At 46.6% G+C, this 18,920-nt stretch overlaps 1 protein-coding gene across 1 annotated transcript in view; it reads right to left on the bottom strand.

Moving 5' to 3' along the window:
* PLCL2 (phospholipase C like 2) overlaps positions 1 to 10,458 on the bottom strand; it is a 190,471-nt gene extending 180,013 nt beyond the window's left edge. The window contains exon 1 of the mRNA XM_057739450.1: positions 10,046 to 10,458. Within this exon, the coding sequence (XP_057595433.1) occupies positions 10,046 to 10,381 (336 nt within the window). The 5' untranslated portion in view covers positions 10,382 to 10,458. The remainder of the gene's footprint in view (positions 1 to 10,045) is intronic.
* Between the last annotated feature and the right edge of the window lie 8,462 nt (positions 10,459 to 18,920).

Genomic DNA, 18,920 nt, shown 5'->3' with positions numbered 1-18,920 from the left:
TCAGCCACAAGAGGTCAATCTTTTTTAATTAAAAATCAGTCGTCTGTTTTAGAGCTGGTAGAAACTGCTATGATCGAGGAACCGAAACAGCTTGGACAAGCAGGAAAAAAGGAGAAAGTCAAAGCTATGTTATAGAAGTCGAAGGGGAAAGAGGGTGAAGGATCAGGCAGAGCGTGGGCTTCCAAGTCCATCACCCTGGTCTGGGCACTGGCTCAGCCCCCAACGAGCTCCATGACCTGGCCTGGAAATCCCCACACCTTGAGGAACAGGTTTCCTTGTCCGTAAAATGGGAACAACAACGGCTCCTTGCAGGTTGTCGGGGGACTACTGTGAGATGATGTAAAGAAAGCATTTCCTAGTATCTCATCTTCACCCAAATCCTTGAGTTGAAGCCAAAGGTAGAATTTCTAACTTTATAGGATGAAATATGCAGAGGGATTAAAGATCCTACTTGTAGAACTCTGCCTGTCAGTACTCTACTTTCTCGTGTATTTTCTTATTTAATATTAATTTGACAGCACTTCCAATGAATATCTTTTGACAATCCAATATTAATTATGATGAAACTTTAAGTAATTTAGTTCCTTAAGAATAACAAAAACCAAAAATACCACTTAAAGAAACGAGATTTAAACGCCTTAACAAAAAGTAAAGCTTTCCCGCCATGCTTTTTAAACTCTAATAGCACAACATAAGTCAGAAGAAAATTTCAAAGATCTACTCTTATTTCAGGGGCACAAAAGGAACAGATCATCTATATTAACATCTTGCAGAACAATTCTGGAACTATCCAAATTCCAGGATCCAACTTAAATGAAGGTTTTTCCGTTCGTTTGAATGTTTCCAAAATTATGTACGTGAAACAAATTTCTTCTTTGAAATACACAGCCCTCTGAGTTTTATATTCCAATCAAAACCAGTTGGAATTAAGTCTAAATAACATCTTCATCAAACACCTAAGATAAGTTACATCATTTGTGCCCACTTATTCACCCATTCACATACTTATTCAACAAATATATACTGAAATCCATGCTTTCCACAAGACATTTAACTAGGTGTCTTCATAAACTCAAGGTGAATAACGTGAGGTTACCTATGAAGCAGAAGGAAGCAGGGCTGTAGAGAGGTAAAGGCAGAGTGGGGGTTGGGAGGCAGAGAAAGAAACCATTCTGAGCGGTGGTTAGCTGAGCAAAGCCCTAGGAAAGCATCCAAGCTGAGAAGAGAGAGGCAACGTGGAAAGGCTAGGTTTAGGCACAGAGGGCAGTTTCACGGTACTCCAACACAGGCTGTAACAGATAGCTTGTGAAAAGCAGATAAGTAGGGAGGCCATATCATTTATCATCCAAGCTGGGGTACCTCTGAGAGTAGAAGGAGGCACTGTTAATAATTTTGTCAGGACAAAGCGTGTAAATCCGGACTGTCCCGGGCAAATCAAGACATACAGGTGCTTGGCACAATAAAACTAATGTCCAGTGCCCTCTGATTATTGAAGTGGGGCCACTGAGATATGTGCTCAGCTGCACTGACACATCAGATTTAGAAAGGCATCCAAACAAAAATCATTGGTGAAGCATCTTCAGAATAAGTCTGAGAAATTTATCTGGGTGCGTACTTTCTATCTCAAAAGATAGGACTTTCCAAAAAAAAAAAAGATAGGACTTTCCAAATGGGGATGGCAGTGTTATTGATCTCCAATTCAGATGAAGCTAAATGAGTCTGCCCACCTCAGGAGCAACTCTAAATCAGAGAAACTACACATACTAGGGACTGCTCATTGAGTGTTTACCACAGGCCACACGCTGCTCTGCATATTCCACACACATCATCTCATTTAATCTCCACAACACTACTACGAGGGGGATTTCATTATCTCTGTTTTAGAGATGGGGTAATTAGATGCACAGACCCAGAATCTGATCCAAGCACCGAACTTCACACCTTCTAGTTCTCCCACCAGTATTCTTCCCCCAAATAATCCAGATGCAACGTGTGTCCTGAGGACAGACCAAGATCCCACCATACAGAACACACCTCAGAGATACTGCGGGTTTGTTCCAGACCACCTCAATAAAGCAAATACCACGATAGAGTCACACAAATTTTTTCGTTCCCAGTGCACATAAAAGTTATGTCTATACTATACTGTAGTCTACTAAGTGTGCAAAAGCATTGTGTCTAAAAAAGCAATGTACATACCTTCATTTTAAAATACTTTATTGGTTTAAGAAGAAAAAGCTAACGATCATCTGAGCCTTCAGTGAGTTGCACCCTTCTTGCTGGTGGAGGGTCTGGCCTCAGTGTTGAGGGCTGCGGACTGATCAGGGTGGTGGTTGCTGAAGGAGGGGTGGCTGCGGCAGTTTCTTAAAATAAGCCAGCGGTGACGTTTGTGACATCCACTGACTCTTCTTCTCATGAACGATTCCTCTGCAGTATGCAATGCTGTCTGATAGCATTTTACCCACAGTAGACCTTCTTTCAAAATTGGAGTCAGTCCTCTCAAAGCCAGCCACTGCTTCATCAACTAAGATTATATAATATTCTAAATCCATGGTCATTTCAACAGTCTGCATGGCATCTTCACCCAGAGGAGATTCCATCTCAGGAAACCACTTTCTCTGCTCATCCGTGAGAAGCAACTTCTCATGCATCCAAGGTTTCTCATGAGATGCAGCAGTTCACTCACATCTTCAGGCTCCACGTCTAACTCTAGTTCTCCGCTGTTTCTGCCACATCTGCAATTGCTTCCTCCCTCAAAATCATCCATGAGGGTTGGAATCAGCTTCTTCCAAACTCCCGTGTATGTTGATATTTTGACCTCTTCCCATGAATCACGAATGTTCTTCACGGCATCTAGAATGGTGAATCCTTTCCAGAAGGTCTTCAATTGACTTTGCCCGAATCCATCAGAGGGATCACTCTCTGTGGCGGCTGTAGCCTTAGGAAATGCATTTCTTAAATAACAAGGCTCGAAAGTGGAAATTACTCCTTGGTCCATGGGCTGCAGAGTGGATGTTGTGTTTGCAAGTATGGAAACAACATGAATCTCATTGTGCATCTCCCTCGGAGCTCTTGGGTGACCAGGTGCACTGTCCATGAGCAGTCATATTTTGAAAGGAATCTTCTTCTTCTGAGCAATAGGTCCCAATCATGGGCTTAAAATAGTCAATAAACCATGTTATAAGCAGATGTGCAGTCATCCAAGCTTTGTTGCTCCACGTACAGAGCACAGGCAGAGGAGATTCAGCATAATTCTTAGGGGTGCTGGGATCTTAGCAATGGGGAATGAGCACTGGCTTCAATTTAAAGTCAGCAGCTGCAGTAGCCCCTAGCAAGAGAGTCAGCCTGTCCTTTGAAGCTCTGAAGCCAGGCGTTGGCTTCTCCTCTCTAGCTGTGAAAGTCCTAGATGGCATCTGTTTCCAATACAAGGCTGTCTCATCCACAGTGAAAATCTCTTGTGTAGTGTGGCCACCTTCATGAATGACCTTAGCTAGGTCTTCTTGCTGCAGCTTCTACATCAGCCCTCACTGCTTCCCCTTGTACTCTGATGGCACAGAGGTGGCTTCTTGCCTTAAGCCTCATGAACCAGCCTCTGCTAAGCTTCCAACTTTTCTTCTGCAGCTCCCTCATCTCTCTCAGCCTTCACAGAGTTGAAGAGAGTTGGGGCCTTGCTCTAGATTGGGCTTTGGTTTAAGGGAATGTGGTGGCTGGTTTGATCTTCTATCCAGACCACTCAGACTCTCTCCATATCAGCAATAAGGCTGTTTCACTTTCTCACCATTGGTGTGTTCACTGGAGCAGCACTTTTAAGTTCCTTCAAGAACTTTTCCTTTGCATTCACAACTTGGCTAACTGTTTGGTGCAAGAGGCCTAGTTTTCAGCTTATCTGGGCTTTCAACATGCCTTCCTGGCTAAGCGTCACCATTTCTAGCTTTGGAGAAAAAAAATAAAATGAGAGATGTGTGGCTCTTCCTTTCACTTGAACACTTAGAGGCCACTGCAGGGCTATTAATTGGCCTGGTGTCAACACTGTTGTGTCTCAGGGAACAGGGAGGCGAGAGCAGTCAGAACATACAGAAAATTTATCAAGTTCGTCGTCTAACATGGACACGGTTCATGATGCCCCTGAAAAATTACAAGAGTAACATCAAAGATCCCTGAGCACAGGTCACCATCACGATCATAATAACAATGAAATGTTTTGAAATCTGTGAGAATTACCAAAATGCGACACAGAGACACGAAGTGAGCAAATGCGGTTGGAAAAATGGCGCCAACAGACGTGCTCGACGCAGGGTTGCCAGAGACCTTGAATTTGTAAAAAACCACACACTGTCTGTGAAGCACAACAAAGCGAAGCATGATAAAAGGTGGTCTGCCTGTACAGCCCAGCTGAGGTTACCACCTAGGACAAGCTTTACCTAATTCCTCCTGCCACGTGACCAAGCACCAGAGGCCAGCAGGGCCTCCCACCTGCCCTCCTCTGCCCCTTGGAGACAGGTAGGTGCCAGGCATCCTGAAGACTGGCCTGCTCACACAACTGTCACGAAGGCTCGATGTGAGTAACTATATGCTCTGAGCCCCCTAAAGCGATGGGATTATTCTGACACAAGGAAAACAGGTCCTACTGAAACCCCCCTGGGGGTTCTGACTAGTCATGACTAACAGCCGTGCTAGGTACCACCCTCTCGAGTCCCCACTGTCATCAGCAGAAACAAGCTGACCGGGTGGCTTGCACAGTTTCAGATCCTGTGGCCCACTGGTAAAAATATTTGAACATCCCCTGTCCTACAGAATCCATTAATTTGAAATAAAAAGTAGCTAAACTAACCCGGAGGTCTCATAGATGAGCAGGTAACAACAGCCAAAATTCAGCATTAATAATGAACAGAGCATCTATTTTTGGACACAAATGTATAAAGTGGAGTCTGAAGGGAAAACATGAATGTTCACACTTCATTTATACCCGCATTTAGGCTGCAGATAACACTGCCCTATTTTGTTGAATCCTGAGGCATGGGAAACTGAAGCATGAAAAAAAGCAAAAGCAAAAGCAAAAAACGAACAGTCTCGTTTAGACCCCTTGCAGAGCACACGGGACTATAAAAGGAACGGAACAGATTCTGGGGGAGAGCATTCTAAGAAATGAACTCGATAGGCCAAGATTGGCAATTAAAAAAAATAAATAATTGATTTCCTGTCAGTTGTCTATTTGGACCCGGTGAGAAAGCAGAAGTCAAGCATAGCTGTTTGGAGGTGACGTTGGATGACAGGGAAGGGAAGAAGCAAAAGTGGTAATTTTTAGGATCTGAAAATGAACACCCCCTGATGACTTCTGAAACTGAACTCTGAATTGTGACGAAAGCTCTCTGAGTGGCGGAGACGAGTGGCCCTGCGCCCGCCTTTCAGCAGTTATCCAGCCCGGCCTCACAGGCATCAGTACAAGCCAAGTGGAGACTTGCTGATTGGCCCTCAGATTTTTCTGACCTAAATGACCAAGGCTGCCTGTATCCAGACAAATTCTGCGATCCAGTTCCCACTGGCTGAATATTCATGACGTGCCCACACGTTTGCTGGGGGTGCAGCTGTCTCCCCAACTCAGCCCCCATTCAGAAAAAAAAAAAAAAGTCTAAAGTCAAATGCAGATATTATTTTTAAGATAAAATTCAGAAAATGGTTGTCGGGGGCTTGTTTCCTGTGCAGAACTGATAAATACAGGCCAGCTTTGGCCTGCAAAGAGTCTAGTTTATTTAAACCATAATGTACATTTTCACTGTTTTCTTTAAATATGCATAATAGATGTGAAAAGCCTGCTAGTTCCCCACGATGGGATGCTACGCATCAAGGTATAGGGAATCTACGTTGGTGGAAAGTTAGCAGAAATCTTTCTCCTGCACACTGTAATACTAAAATAAGGACAACGGTGATATTAAGAAAACTAAGGGCTGCCACCTTGGACAAGGTCAAACCTTTGGTCCCTGTCAAGTTGGAGGCTCTGGTCAAGCAGCCATAACAGGTGACTAAACAGCTGCCTGGCTATATTATCTGTCAACTTCTTCTGCCAGCAGAAATGGAGATTCTTTTTTCCCCTCCAGTATGCCCGACATTTAAAGGGGAAAATCAAATCTGGTGTTCCAAACCACCAATGCTACCTTAATTATACACAAAAATTAACACTGCCGGTATAATGTGGGGGGTAGTGGAGTGCAGCCGTGCCCAAGTGGGGTACAACAACCCGCTCCAGCAGCCTGGGCAGGCAGGTAAGCCCTCTGAACTCAGGTTTTCTTCAGTCTCTGTGGTTGGTGCGAGACCAGGCCATAGAATCAAGTTAAACACTTTTCGTGTGCTTTGTACATAGTAAGTGTTCAACAAACAGTGACTGCTGTTATTACTTCTAAATATCAAAATAGTACAATGACTATATTTCCCAATTTATTTTTAAAAATATCCAAGATCAACAGTCGCTATGGTCTGGGGATAGGGGGCAGGGAAAGTTACAAAGAGACGGGGAGAACTTTGTGAGATGATAGAATTGTTCTAGATCTTGGTTGTGGTGGTGGTTACTTGACTATGTGGGTTTGTCAAATTCCATAGAACTAGACACCAACAAGAGTGAATCTTACTTTATGCAAATTATACCACGTCTGTTAATGTACCATCCAAAGTATCTACTTAGTTTTGATTATAGTAAACCATTCAAACTAATAGACATTTTAACTTCATTTATTTCAAAACTTAAAAAGAAATCTAAGGCTTAAAGTGCTACTTCATGTTTTTAGACCAAGCTCTTGAATTAAAGGATTGAGCTATTTGTTAAAAAATGAATGCCATCTGAAAAATTAACCAAATTAACTGTTTCAAAACAAAGCATGGATTGTATTGAATGGTGTGATGAAATGAAATATGGAAAGAGAAAATGAAAGTGCTGTTTTCATTTACTAGATTACTTAAGATGACAAACATAATGGCTTCTCCCCTAAAAATCTAGTAATGGGCCTTTGCAAACAACCTAAAAAGTGTAACACTATTTTCAATAAGCTAAGACAAAGTAGAAAAGCCTGGTGAGGAGTCTCATCATTTATTCATCTTCACAAGGTACTTAGAAAGGTCCTACCAGGCTGCTCACTCTGAATTTCCATTGACACTCTTACCGTAACCAAGGAGCGCTTTTAGTATGGATCTGTGCATCTCTTTTGGCAGAAAATGTAGTTTTACAACAATTTCTTACTCAACACCATATTTACAAAACAGATGGAGTTCCAAAGAAACCATTTTAAATAAGGAATATCATTCTGGTCAGCCTACAGTGGATTTCTGCACATGTCCTGCACCTCAGCAATAGCCCCCTTCTTTGCGCACCGTTTAACCCATTTCCGCTGTTACTTCTCTCTCTGATTAGGGGATCCTCACCTAAGAGGACTGTATGGAACGAGACTGAAACTAGGAAACAGGCATAGCCCGACGCTGCAACTAATGCAACCCCCTGTCAACACCGGCCTTTGCTCCTTAGTGAGCATGTACTCTCCAGGACGTGCCCAGTCATCACCACGCTCCCTGATCTATTCCCGCCTCTCCCCTTCCCTCACCTGACTGCATTCATCCCTTTATTTAAGAGAAACCAAAGAAAGATGTCATCACCGCTTTTTCACATGGGCTCTTGCTAAGCTGTTTCTTATTTTTTAGCAAAAGTGAAATGTAATTCTGCCATTTGTGTGACAAAAATATCTGTGCACTATTCGCTGCTTTATGAAAGCTGATATTAAAGTAAAAGATCTCTTTATTCTATTAGGCTATTAACTTGATGCTGTCGTGTGTTTAGAAAATGCCACACAGTTTCTACAACCTTCATCCCTCAAGACGCCGACTGAAAGGGAATAAATATCAAGTAATTATCTATTTAAATACAGCATACTCCCCTTCCCCAAAATCCAGGTTTGACCAACTTTCAACACTATTTCCACAGTTTTAAAGGGTGATTAAGAAAATGCAAAGTGAAAACAGAAGCACAAAATGAGTCGAGTCCTTTTAGGAGATACAAGACAACAAATAAGACACGAGACTGATAAATCCCAACCAGCCATTTTAGAAATTAAAAGAACTTAGAGAAAACATGTACTTTCTTACCATTTGTCCATTCCCTCAGGAAGCAAAATACTGAATCCCTACTACGTTCCTCACAGTGTGTATCTACGGCTACAACTGCCTTCCTAAGAAAGAAGAAAAATGACGAAGACATCTGGGAAAGCTTCAAAATTCCAGAGATTTCTGAATAATTCATCATTTCCCCACGTGCTTCTAGAATCTTCAATGAAGCCATGATACCCACCAACAAGTTCTCAATTCCACATATCAGAAATGCTGGCAAACCATCTTTCTCCCTAATCTCCCATGAATGTAACATTAAAAACGATGCTGTCGTAATTAAATAAATTACACTGTGAACCCCGTTACAGACACCAATTAAATCTGAATTTTTTTTTTTAAGTGCAAAAACAGGCCCTCCAAAAAAATTGAGGGAGTGGAGTTAAAATGTGGTAAGCGTGTACCTTCTCTGGAATTTTCACGTCAGATTTCATTAACACCACAGTGCAAAATCACCACAAATATCTGGTAACTAATAAAAACAGATATGACACATAACTCTGTCAATGGGATTGATTACCACGCACAGTTGAAAGCAACTTCCATGGCAACGCAAGCGACAGAGTAAAAGAAAATATAAGTCACTAAAAGCTAGGTGGGCAGGCAGCAAAAATCTCCTTTGCTTTCCTTGGTTAAACTCTAAACGCCTGCCGCAGATAGTTAATACACTTGATCTTTAAGCCCTCCAACTGTGTCCTTGCTCAGACATAAACTGAGCAAACAGATGACAAAGCGAAAAGCAGTTTCACAACTGCCTGTTACATAGAGTAGCAAGGTGGTATATTTCACTAGATAACTGCAGAGGCTAACACCATTGGACGCTTACAGCTCCTCAGGAGGTTTCTGTAGGTCCAGCTGCATTTCAAATACCACCAGGGCCAATTCTCTCCACTGTGGCCCATTCTGTTCTCTCTCTCTCTCCCATCAATGGCCCACCACAGGAAGGGTGGGTGCAGCCCTGTCAAGGTGCTTTGCTGCTCCGTGTCCAGTGACCTCTTCGTTTTCAGAAAGCACTGTTTTCATATTTGCTCCAAACTTGAGCAGAAAGAGCTAGCCCTACCTAAGGCTCTGCTCTTCCTGGCCAATCAATTTTCTTTTTTAACTTCATGTCAGGAGAAATGTGTTTACATTACAGACCAAAATGTAGTATTAGAATGAAACCACCACAAACTCAGGAGTTCCTAATATTACTCTTGGAGTTTAAAATGCACAAAACAATCGCTGACTTCCTTCTGCTAAATAACACCAGGCAAAAGATGTCCAAACCAAGCAAACTGCCCAAAAGAACTTCCACAGCACTGGAGGCCTGTCTACTGCAGCAAGGAAAAGATTAAACCGTGCAGGTCTATAATCTCTCAGCGCTTTTGACCCTAAGAAAGCCACAATGTGCATTTCTCCGTGTAGTTGAGTGACCAGGGATTTTTGCACCCTCTGAGTCTGTGTGCAAGAGGCAACTATAGAGCGATCAAAAGAAACCTATTAAACAATCTCTGTTCACTGCCTGGGATTTTTAAGAAAATGTTTTCACATGATCGCTGACTTTAACATACAATGGAAACCTTGCAGGGAGTCTGTTACCAGCCGAGGCTACCACAGGAGAGCCTGCCCTGCCAAGCAGGTACAGGCCATCATTCCAGGCCAATCCTGGGAGAGGTGACAGCCCTAAGTTCCACGGGGGATGTCCGAGCACAGCTCCCCTGCACACCCAGGACCACCTCTCCGTTCTCCCCAAATGCCCTGTGCACCCAATCCCCGCTCAACCACCCCAAGCACCAGCGCGCCCCTGGTTCCCGTTAACAGGGGGCTCCCCGGACACCCCGCTCCTGCCACCCCCACCCCCCTCTCGGGGGAAAGAGCCACGCGGACGGCGGGGGGCGGGCGACGTCCCCCCTCGCCCACCTACCTTGATGATGCTGCTCCGGCGGGGCAGGCCGCCCGGCTTGCTCTCCCGGGGGAGGGGGCAGGCGGCCGGGCCGGGGGTCTGGGCGAGCGCGGCGCCGCGGGGGCCCCGGGCGGGGCTGGCCCGGGCTTCGTCCCCGGACACGCCGAGGCTGCAGTCTCCGTTGGAAACCCCGGCGCTGTCAGAGCGCGCCCGCCCGTGGCCGAGGCGCCCTCCGCCGCCGCCGCCGCCGCCGCCTTCCCCGGCCCCGGCTCTCAGGGCGCCCTTGGCCGCGAGGACCGGGCCCGGGGAGGTGGGCAGAGCCCCGCCGGCGGCGCCCCCCCGGCCGCACTCCGCCATGGGCGCCCCGCGACCCGCCAGCACAAAGCCGCGTCCCCGCGTCCCCGCGTCCCCGCCGCCTCGGGCCGCGCGGCCCCTCCTCCTCGCCTCCTCCCGCCGCCGCCGCCTCGGCCGCTTCTTCCGCTTTTTTTTTTTTTTTTTAATTTAGATGTGCTGCTGGTCTCGAGCTCGCCCGGCGCACGGGGAGAGTCGCGGCGGCAGAATTATCGGAAGATGCCTGCAGGGGGAGAAGAGAGACACCGTCAGCACGGCGGCGGCGGCGGGGCCCGGCACCCGGCACCCGGCGCCCGGAGGGGAGCACGCCCGGCACACGCGCCGCCGCGGGCGCCACGGACACCGCGCGGCCGGGGGCTCCGGGCCCCGCCCCGGGGAAGGGGGTGCCCTGCCCGGGGCTGGGTGGGGGGACGGGGCGGCCCCCGCGGGGCTCCGCGCGCCCCCCTCGGGCTCGGGCTCAGGCTCGGGGAGGCGGCGGGCGCCCCGACGCGCCCCGGCCACGCGGAGGCGCCTCCCCAGGCTCCCGCGGCCCCGGGCGGGCGGCGACACCTGGGTCTCCCCGGACCCCGACTCCCCAGAGGCGGTCGCGCGCTGGGCCCGCCACGTACCCCCGGGTCCCCGCGGAGGCCGGCGGCGCCGAGGAAGCACACGGCGGGCAGGGCGGCCGGGAGTCGCCTGCCCCGCCGCCGCCGCAGCCTCCTCCCGGGCTCGGCGCTGCCCCCTGCAGGCCGCGGAGACCCTCCCCGGCCGCCCCCGCCGACCCACCGCGACCGCCCGGCTCCCGGAGCTCCAGGTCGCCGCCCTCGCGGCTGCTCCAGCTGGGCCGGCGCCTCGGGCCGCGGGCACCAGGCTGCCCAGCGGACGGCGACGGGCGGCGGCCGCGGGACCCGGGAGGGTCCCCCCCGCCCCCCTTCCCCAGAGCTGTGGCAACTGCCCGTCACCCGCCGGCGCCCCGAGGGGCAACGACCGAGCAGGCCGCGGGGCCGCACGAAGGTCCCGGGCTCGGGGCTGCGCCGCTGCGCCCCCTCCTCCGCGGGACTCGTGCCGCTCCCGCCCAGCTCGGGAGGAGGCCCTCCGGACGTTCCCCTTTGGGCTTCCCGCGTGGGTCAGACCCACTTCACATGCAGAAACCAGTTCCGTTCCTTTGGGCGCCTGAACTGTGAATCTGGGAATTGATTCAACTAACTGCAAGGATGCTGGGGCTGGGGGAGGGGGGCGGCGAGAGGTGAGAAGCAGAGGACCTCGGCAGAGCCTCTTCTGTGCCCTCTGAGTCGTTCTCCAGGGGTTCTCCCCCATCGTCCCTCCCTCCCAGTGTCCTTCCTGACCCCACCGCCAGGGACGCCAGCTGGTCCAGCCCTGTGCAGACCGCGCCCTGGGTGAGGCGCATCATTTGGGCAGGAGTCTTCTTGGATCACTACAGCCGGCCCCTCTGGTCCTTCCTCCTTCCTCCTTTCCTCCCTCAATGCTTCAGGTAGAGTGACCAGCCCAAAAACCCTGATCATGTCGCTCCCCGGCGCGAATACCTCCCCCAGCTCTCCACAGTTGGAGCCAGATACGGCCCAAACTCCGCAGCGTGGTACCCATGGCCGCACCCAGCCTGGCCCCACCCACCTCTCCATCCCAGCTTCCAGCCCTTCTCGAGCACCCCAGCTCATCTCCAACCAGTGTGTTTCCTTCTCCGGGAATGCGTCTCCCGCAAGGCGCGAAGGAGAACCTGATAGTCCGCTGGGGGGTGAACTTAAAGACCTTGCTTTTATTAGCATAGTGTTGTAGCAAACTGCCAAGTAGCCTCCGAGGAAACGAGTTTTACATACATATACATACCCCGCCCTTGCCTCTGAATTAACTTCAAATACCTTTGTGTTGTTCTTGGGGGTGTTTTAATTCTTCTGATCTTCTGGATTCATGTTTTTGTAACCCATCGGACAAGCTTTTGTCCATCCCTTGCCAACGTGGGCCTACACACTAACATATTTTCACATTGATGGACTACAGTGTTCTAATATTTTATTGTCCCATCCCTTCTTTCTTTTTCTTTTTCTTTTTTTTTTTAAATTTTATTTATTTATTATTTTGGGGGGTACACCAAGTTCAATCATCTGTTTTTATACACATATCCCCGTATTCCCTCCCTCCCTTGACTCCCCCCCCCTCGAGTCCCCCCCACCCTCCCCATCCCAGTCCTCTAAGGTGTCTTCCATCCTGGAGCTGAACTCCCTTTGTTATACAACAACTTCCCACTGGGTATCTACTTTACAGTTGGTAGTATATGTATGTCTGTGCTACTCTCTTGCTTCATCTCAGCTTCCCCTTCACCCCCTGCCCCCTCGCAAACCTCGAGTTCTCCAGTCCATTCTCTGCACCTTCGTCCTTGTTCTTGTCACTGAGTTCATCAGTACCATTTTTAGATTCCGTATATGTGAGTTAGCATACAATATTTGTCTTTCTCTTTCTGACTTACTTCACTCTGTATGACAGACTCTAGGTCTATCCACCTCACTACATATAGCTCTATCTCATCCCTTTTTATAGCTGAGTAATATTCCATTGTATATATATGCCACATCTTCTTTATCCATTCGTTTGTTGATGGGCATTTAGGTTGCTTCCATGTCCTGGCTATTGTAAATAGTGCTGCAATAAACATTATGGTACATGTTTCTTTTGGGATTATGGTTTTCTTTGGGTATATGCCCAGGAGTGGGATTACTGGATCATATGGTAGTTCTATTTGTAGTTTTTTAAGGAACCTCCAAATTGTTTTCCATAGTAGCTGTACCAACTTACATTCCCACCAACAGTGCAGGAGAGTTCCCTTTTCTCCACACCCTCTCCAACATTTGTTGTTTCCAGACTTTGTGATGATGGCCATTCTGATCAGTGTGAGGTGATACCTCATTGTGGCTTTGACTTGCATTTCTCTGATGATGAGTGATGTTGAGCATCTTTTCATGTGTTTGTTGGCCATCTGTATGTCTTCTTTGGAGAAGTGTCTATTTAGGTCTTCCGCCCATTTGTGGATTGGGTTATTTTCTTTTTTGGTATGAAGCTGCATGAGCTGCTTGTATATTTTGGAGGTTAATCCTTTGTCCTTTCTTTCTTTCCTTCTTTCTTTCTTTCTTTCTTTCTTTCTTTCTTTCTTTCTTTCTTTCTTTCTTCCTTCCTTCCTTCCTTCCTTCCTTCCTTTTCTTGTTTTTTCTAGTTTGGTTCAATTTTTTTTGGTCTTGTGATATTTTTGCAGGAAAATATATTCAAATACTTCAAATCAGGTTCTTAATCTGCATTATCGGATTTATAGTCATAGTAGCTGGTGACTATGCTGTGGGGAGGAAAGGAAGAATGCTAGGCCTTTATCCTTAAAGTCCTCTAATTTTGATATTTTGAATAAACACCTGGAGATATTTCTGCCTTTTCCTGCATTTACCAACCACTAGTAATATGCTATGAGAGTCATATATCCTGCAACTTGTACCATGGGTTTCCTAGGGTGAGTGGGGACATATAGAGATTTAAACCTCCAGGATGCTTTTTATAAAACCACCATCTAATTTTCCTAATGCTCTCCAAAATGAGCACCTATCCATCTCACTTGGGACTCCCAACAGGTCAAACCTGGGAGACTTCATTGAAATAGACTTGGCATTTAAATTAAAATGTTTCCCAAAGCATCTTGGCAGACCTGTAACTATTGATGCCAGAAGCCCAAGGCCTGTGCCAGGTTCCTTTTTATCACCCTAAGTGCTTGTCTTCCACAAGTCGCTGGTCACATGCCTGCAGATGTTAGAGCTGTACTTCTGCATCACACAAGCAGCCAGGCTGTAGGTACCATTGCTCCTGTATGTGATGGAAAGCAGCACGTGCCTCTGACATGTGTAGTGCTCAGCCCCCAGCAGGCTTTTTTAATAGTTAAACTCAGACTTTTTCCATCTCAAGCAGCACAGTAAGCAATTATTTGTCCTCCTTCCTGCTTGTTTCTCCACAGTTACTAAGTGAGTGCTTTCCATTTCTCCTATTCCATGAGCAGTGTTAATGAAGAAATTGTAAATATTTTGCCAAAATTCTTGCTGAAGTGTTTTCGTGTTATTGTAAAATTCATAGAAGTTCGAGTTAGAAAAAGAGCCAAAATATCATAGTCATCTGTCAGCAAATACTGTCTGATGGTTCTTTCAGATGAATTTTCAGAGTTGGGCAATAAGAGATAGGCAAGACATTAATAAAATGCTCATTCTGAATAACTCCATGGTACTTATGCCAATTTATTATCTCTGTATACCAATAAGATGCTGATGAATCATTTGTTCGTAATGTTTAAGGTGAATAAATACCTCTAAAATCTCATCATTTTTCTCATGCCATCAATATAGAGCTTTACCTCTTTTAAGTTTTCTTCATATTTCAACTTGCCTCAGCTTTTAATCGGTGTCACCCTTGACCATGTGATCTTCTATTTGTACCTTAAATCCGATGCCTCCAACGTGAGTTATTCAGTCTCCCTGGTCCATAATAACCTTCCTGCGGCCTCCCAAAATAACATTCACGCTGTTTACTGACTTCTTGCCGTCACTGATACCCTTGTAGGTTATGAATTCATATCTAGTTTCCAGTTCGCAGCCTCTAACATTACGACTCTCTACATTTTTCTGACTCACTGAGCACTTGGCCTTCGGATTATTTTTTTCCCTCAATGTGTGATGACAATTTCCATTTCTTAAACCTCCATCTCATTTTATTTCTGTATTTCTTTCAAGATGCCCTACAACCTCTGAGCCTTCAGATTCGACTGCTCCCCGTATGTTTAATGCGAGTGCCACCTAGAGCAGAAAGTAGAGGACCAAAATGGGGAACTCCCCGGTGGTCCAGGGGTTAGGACTTGGCCCTTTCACTGTCGTGGCCCAGGTTCAATCCCTGGTCAGGCAACTAAGATCCTGCATGCCACATGGCACGGCCAAGAGAAAAAAAAAAAAAAGACCAAAATGCTTTAAGGAAATACCAGATTATATCAATGTACTGGTCCACACTGGCTACCCATTTGCTTCCTGAGTTAATCCTAGATGTTGATTTTAATCTATCATGCTCCTAAGAGTTAGATTATGTGTATTTTATCATGATCCTCAACAAGAAATATTGTAGCAATTGCCTTTCTTCCTGGGCACCCATGAGGCAAGTTAGACCTCCAAAAGCTTTCATTTTCATATTCTTCCTCTCCTCTGACACTAAAGATCCTTCACACATTTTCCTTGGATCCATCTTGCATGTGTATATAGCTGCCAAGAAGTTGGGCACTCAGGGAAATACATTGATGATTGCCAGCCACTGAGGAACCACTGTGTGAATTCACTCAATTGTTCTCAGTGGCTATTGAGTTAGGTAGCACTTTGAGGGAATCTATTAATTACTGGAGATTCGATAAGATTATTCCATTAGCAAAAGTAACAACATGGTTTGCTCTAAAAACTGTTGTTGCTTATCACACTACTTTTAAAAGTGCTCATATATATGATCGTATTTCCACTCTTATTTTATTACAGAAGTCACTGCAAACTCAAATGCCTACAGAAGCTGGGTGGATAATGTAATGAGTACAGCTGGAAGGATTTGTTTCCTAATAGCATCACAATGTATAGTTTTCAGCAGCGACATACTTGCATGTTAAACACAGAGGAATACTCTCCCTGATTTGGCTTTCCAATTTTTGAAAGTGCCTTGGTTATAAGAAATATTTCACTTCCCTCCTAACTCTAAGAAAGAGTGTGTGAACAGCCCGGTGTGAGGCAGCAACATGAAGTGGTGGGGACTCAGATAACCTGGTGAGGAATCTGATTGCTGCCAAAAGGAAATCCTGGCCCAGGCTGCCCGGATCATCTTATTTTTTTCAGAGAAGCCAAAAATCTAGAATATGAAACTTAATATGGTGTTAGTGCATTCTCTTAAGAGAAGGACACCCACAAAGTGAGGTGTCCACATACTGTTTCTTTATAAAGTCTACAGAAAGGCTCATGCTTTCCTACCCTGTCTCCTATCTGCATGAGAAGCAAAGTGTAGCAAATGCCTCCCAGATTTGGCATGTATTTGGGTCTCATCAACCTGAGTTTCAAGAACAGACATCTATTCAGCAGTGTTAAAATTCTGTTGACCACGTCATTCTCTGCATCCTAATGCAGGATGAATGGCTCCCAACCTACTTCCCTTCACCTACCCATTCAAACATCCCAACCCCAGAGTTAGTTCATCTCTGGAATCTTAAACTCAGAAACCCATTATCTAGGCAACAACTCTGCCCTTTCATCAATCCCATCCCCTTACTTACTCCAGATGCACCGGCCAGCCTCAGCAACACCTGTACTTCCCCCACCCCACCCCACTCTCTCAGTCCATGAGCATTCCTGTCTGTACTTTTTTCCTATCCAGCCTGGACCTCGTGACCAAAACTTTCAACCACATTCTCACCAGCAGCCCAGGCCCTTCTATACTTTGCCAATCTATACTTTGCCAATCTACACTTTTCATGAGTCTAAACATGAATTTTGCTCTACATGCCCCAGGCTGCCACTCTGCTGGAGAAAAAAAAAAAATCATAGCTTTGCTGACTGGACAGGTGTATGATTTCCATGTTCAGTGGGGCCTTTGGTGCTCTTAAAACAATATGGCCCTTTGCTAATTGGCTCCAATTTCCATCCTCCAAAGTATTCCTCTCCAAATCACGACTAACCCACTGTGAACCCCCCATCTCAGCAGTAGTCCTACAATTCTGTTTACAGAGACAATAAAATACATGAAGAAATAAACTGCTTTAACTTTTCCTCCATCCCATTTTATCCTTACCTAACCCACCACTCCTGCGTCTTAGGCTAACGTCACGTCAGAAACCATCTATTAAGGTCTTGTATGATTATTGGACTCTTCTCTTCTGACGTGATTGGTTTTGAGGGGAGACCAAAGGGTTTTGTAACCCTCCTTTGGGTAGAAAGTAGAGTGGGGTCTTCCCTGAAGGAGTGGCCAGTCTCAATGTCAATCAAGTAAGGACAGAATCAAGGGTTTAGAAGGCAGCCTTAGACCAAAGAGAGAGGAAATGCTTCCATCCTTCTGGTCTACCTGCTCTTGGGCCTGGCATCTCAAGTTCTCATGGGTGCTCCAGGGCAGTGGGCAGGAGATTAGGGCCACCAGAAACCAGGAGGGGAAGGGGCTGACTTCATCAGAAACCCCCTAAGCCAGGCCTGTGGGCTCTGAGGAGAGGGGCATTGCCTGGCTCTTTGTGGTGTATTCCCTCAAGCTGCCAGTGAAGAGGGGTTAGGTATTACAGCTCCTCCCAGCTATTCCATCATGGATAAAGGGACGGATGGCCTGTGAATGAAAGAGAATCCCCTCCCCCCACCCTCACAGCCAGTGTGATGGCTGCAGCCACCATTAGTGAGATTCTGCAAGAAAAGGTAAGTCCCTAAGGCAAAGAGGCAGCTTCTCTGTCTTTTGCAAATCTGGCAGGATTGGTGCTGTTCTTCCACCTCTCCTGCCTTGTTTAGTCCCATCTCTTCATTCATTTCTCTCTCCATTAGCTGCTTTCCTTCTACATATACACATAAATGCCTCCTCCCCCCCCCCCCAAATTTTCAGTTACCAGCCTATTGTAACTGGCTTCTTTCCTCTTCTACTGAAACTGTCCTCCCAAAGGTCATGGTTGACATCCTAATCAACACACCCGATCTTCATCTTTCTTGACCTTTGTGAAATAATCGATATGCTAACTCTCCTTGCATCGCTGAAACTCTCTCTTTCCCTACTGAGACTCTGGGCCTGATAGTGCCCCGGGAACCTCACACTCAACATGCCTCAGGTTTAAGTCACTGAATCTGTAGTCGGCACATCTGTTCTCCTGCACTCCACGCTTCTTTCTGTGGTACACTACCCACACAGCAGCCCTCCTGAAGAACTAAGCATCAGCCCCAACTCCTCGCACCACCCCACCCCCCCACCCCACCCCCGTTCCAGTTAACTGCTAAGAAGTAGGTAAATGTGTAAATCAACCTAGAAAGGTCTCTCAAACCATTCCACCAGCGTGGTCTTGTTTACTTTCTCATCACACTTGGCTTGGACTGTTGCAGGAGCCTCCTAACTCTGCCTGTCTCCAATCCCTCCCAGCTTCAATCTAGTTCTCAAAACACAATCAGAATTGTCCTGGGGGGGTCACTTCTCAAGCTAAAAGTCTCCAACAGTTCTCAATTCAAGACAAACTTCATTCTCCTTAGCAGGTACTCACGGCCCATAATAACCTAGCCCGCAGCTTCCCTTCCAGTATCATTTCCTAGCCAGCTGTGCCCCCTCTATACTAGTCACATGGACCACGTCCCTGAAAAGGCTGTGCATTCTCACCCTCTGTGTTTACTCTGGTGTTTGCTAGGTTTCCAATTCCTGTTTCCCTCTCTCCATTGGAAGAACTTAAAGGCATCCTTCAAGAAAGCACGAATGTTTCCTCCTTTGCTAGGATGTGCCTGACTCCACAAGACAAAGTATGTTGCTATTTTTGACTCTTAAAGCACCTAGCACATAACTC

Source organism: Hippopotamus amphibius, chromosome 6 (genome assembly GCF_030028045.1).
Source record: "Hippopotamus amphibius kiboko isolate mHipAmp2 chromosome 6, mHipAmp2.hap2, whole genome shotgun sequence".
NCBI lineage: Eukaryota > Metazoa > Chordata > Mammalia > Artiodactyla > Hippopotamidae > Hippopotamus > Hippopotamus amphibius.
Note: the sequence above shows the minus strand (reverse complement) of the source record. Positions and strands in the feature narration are given on the sequence as shown.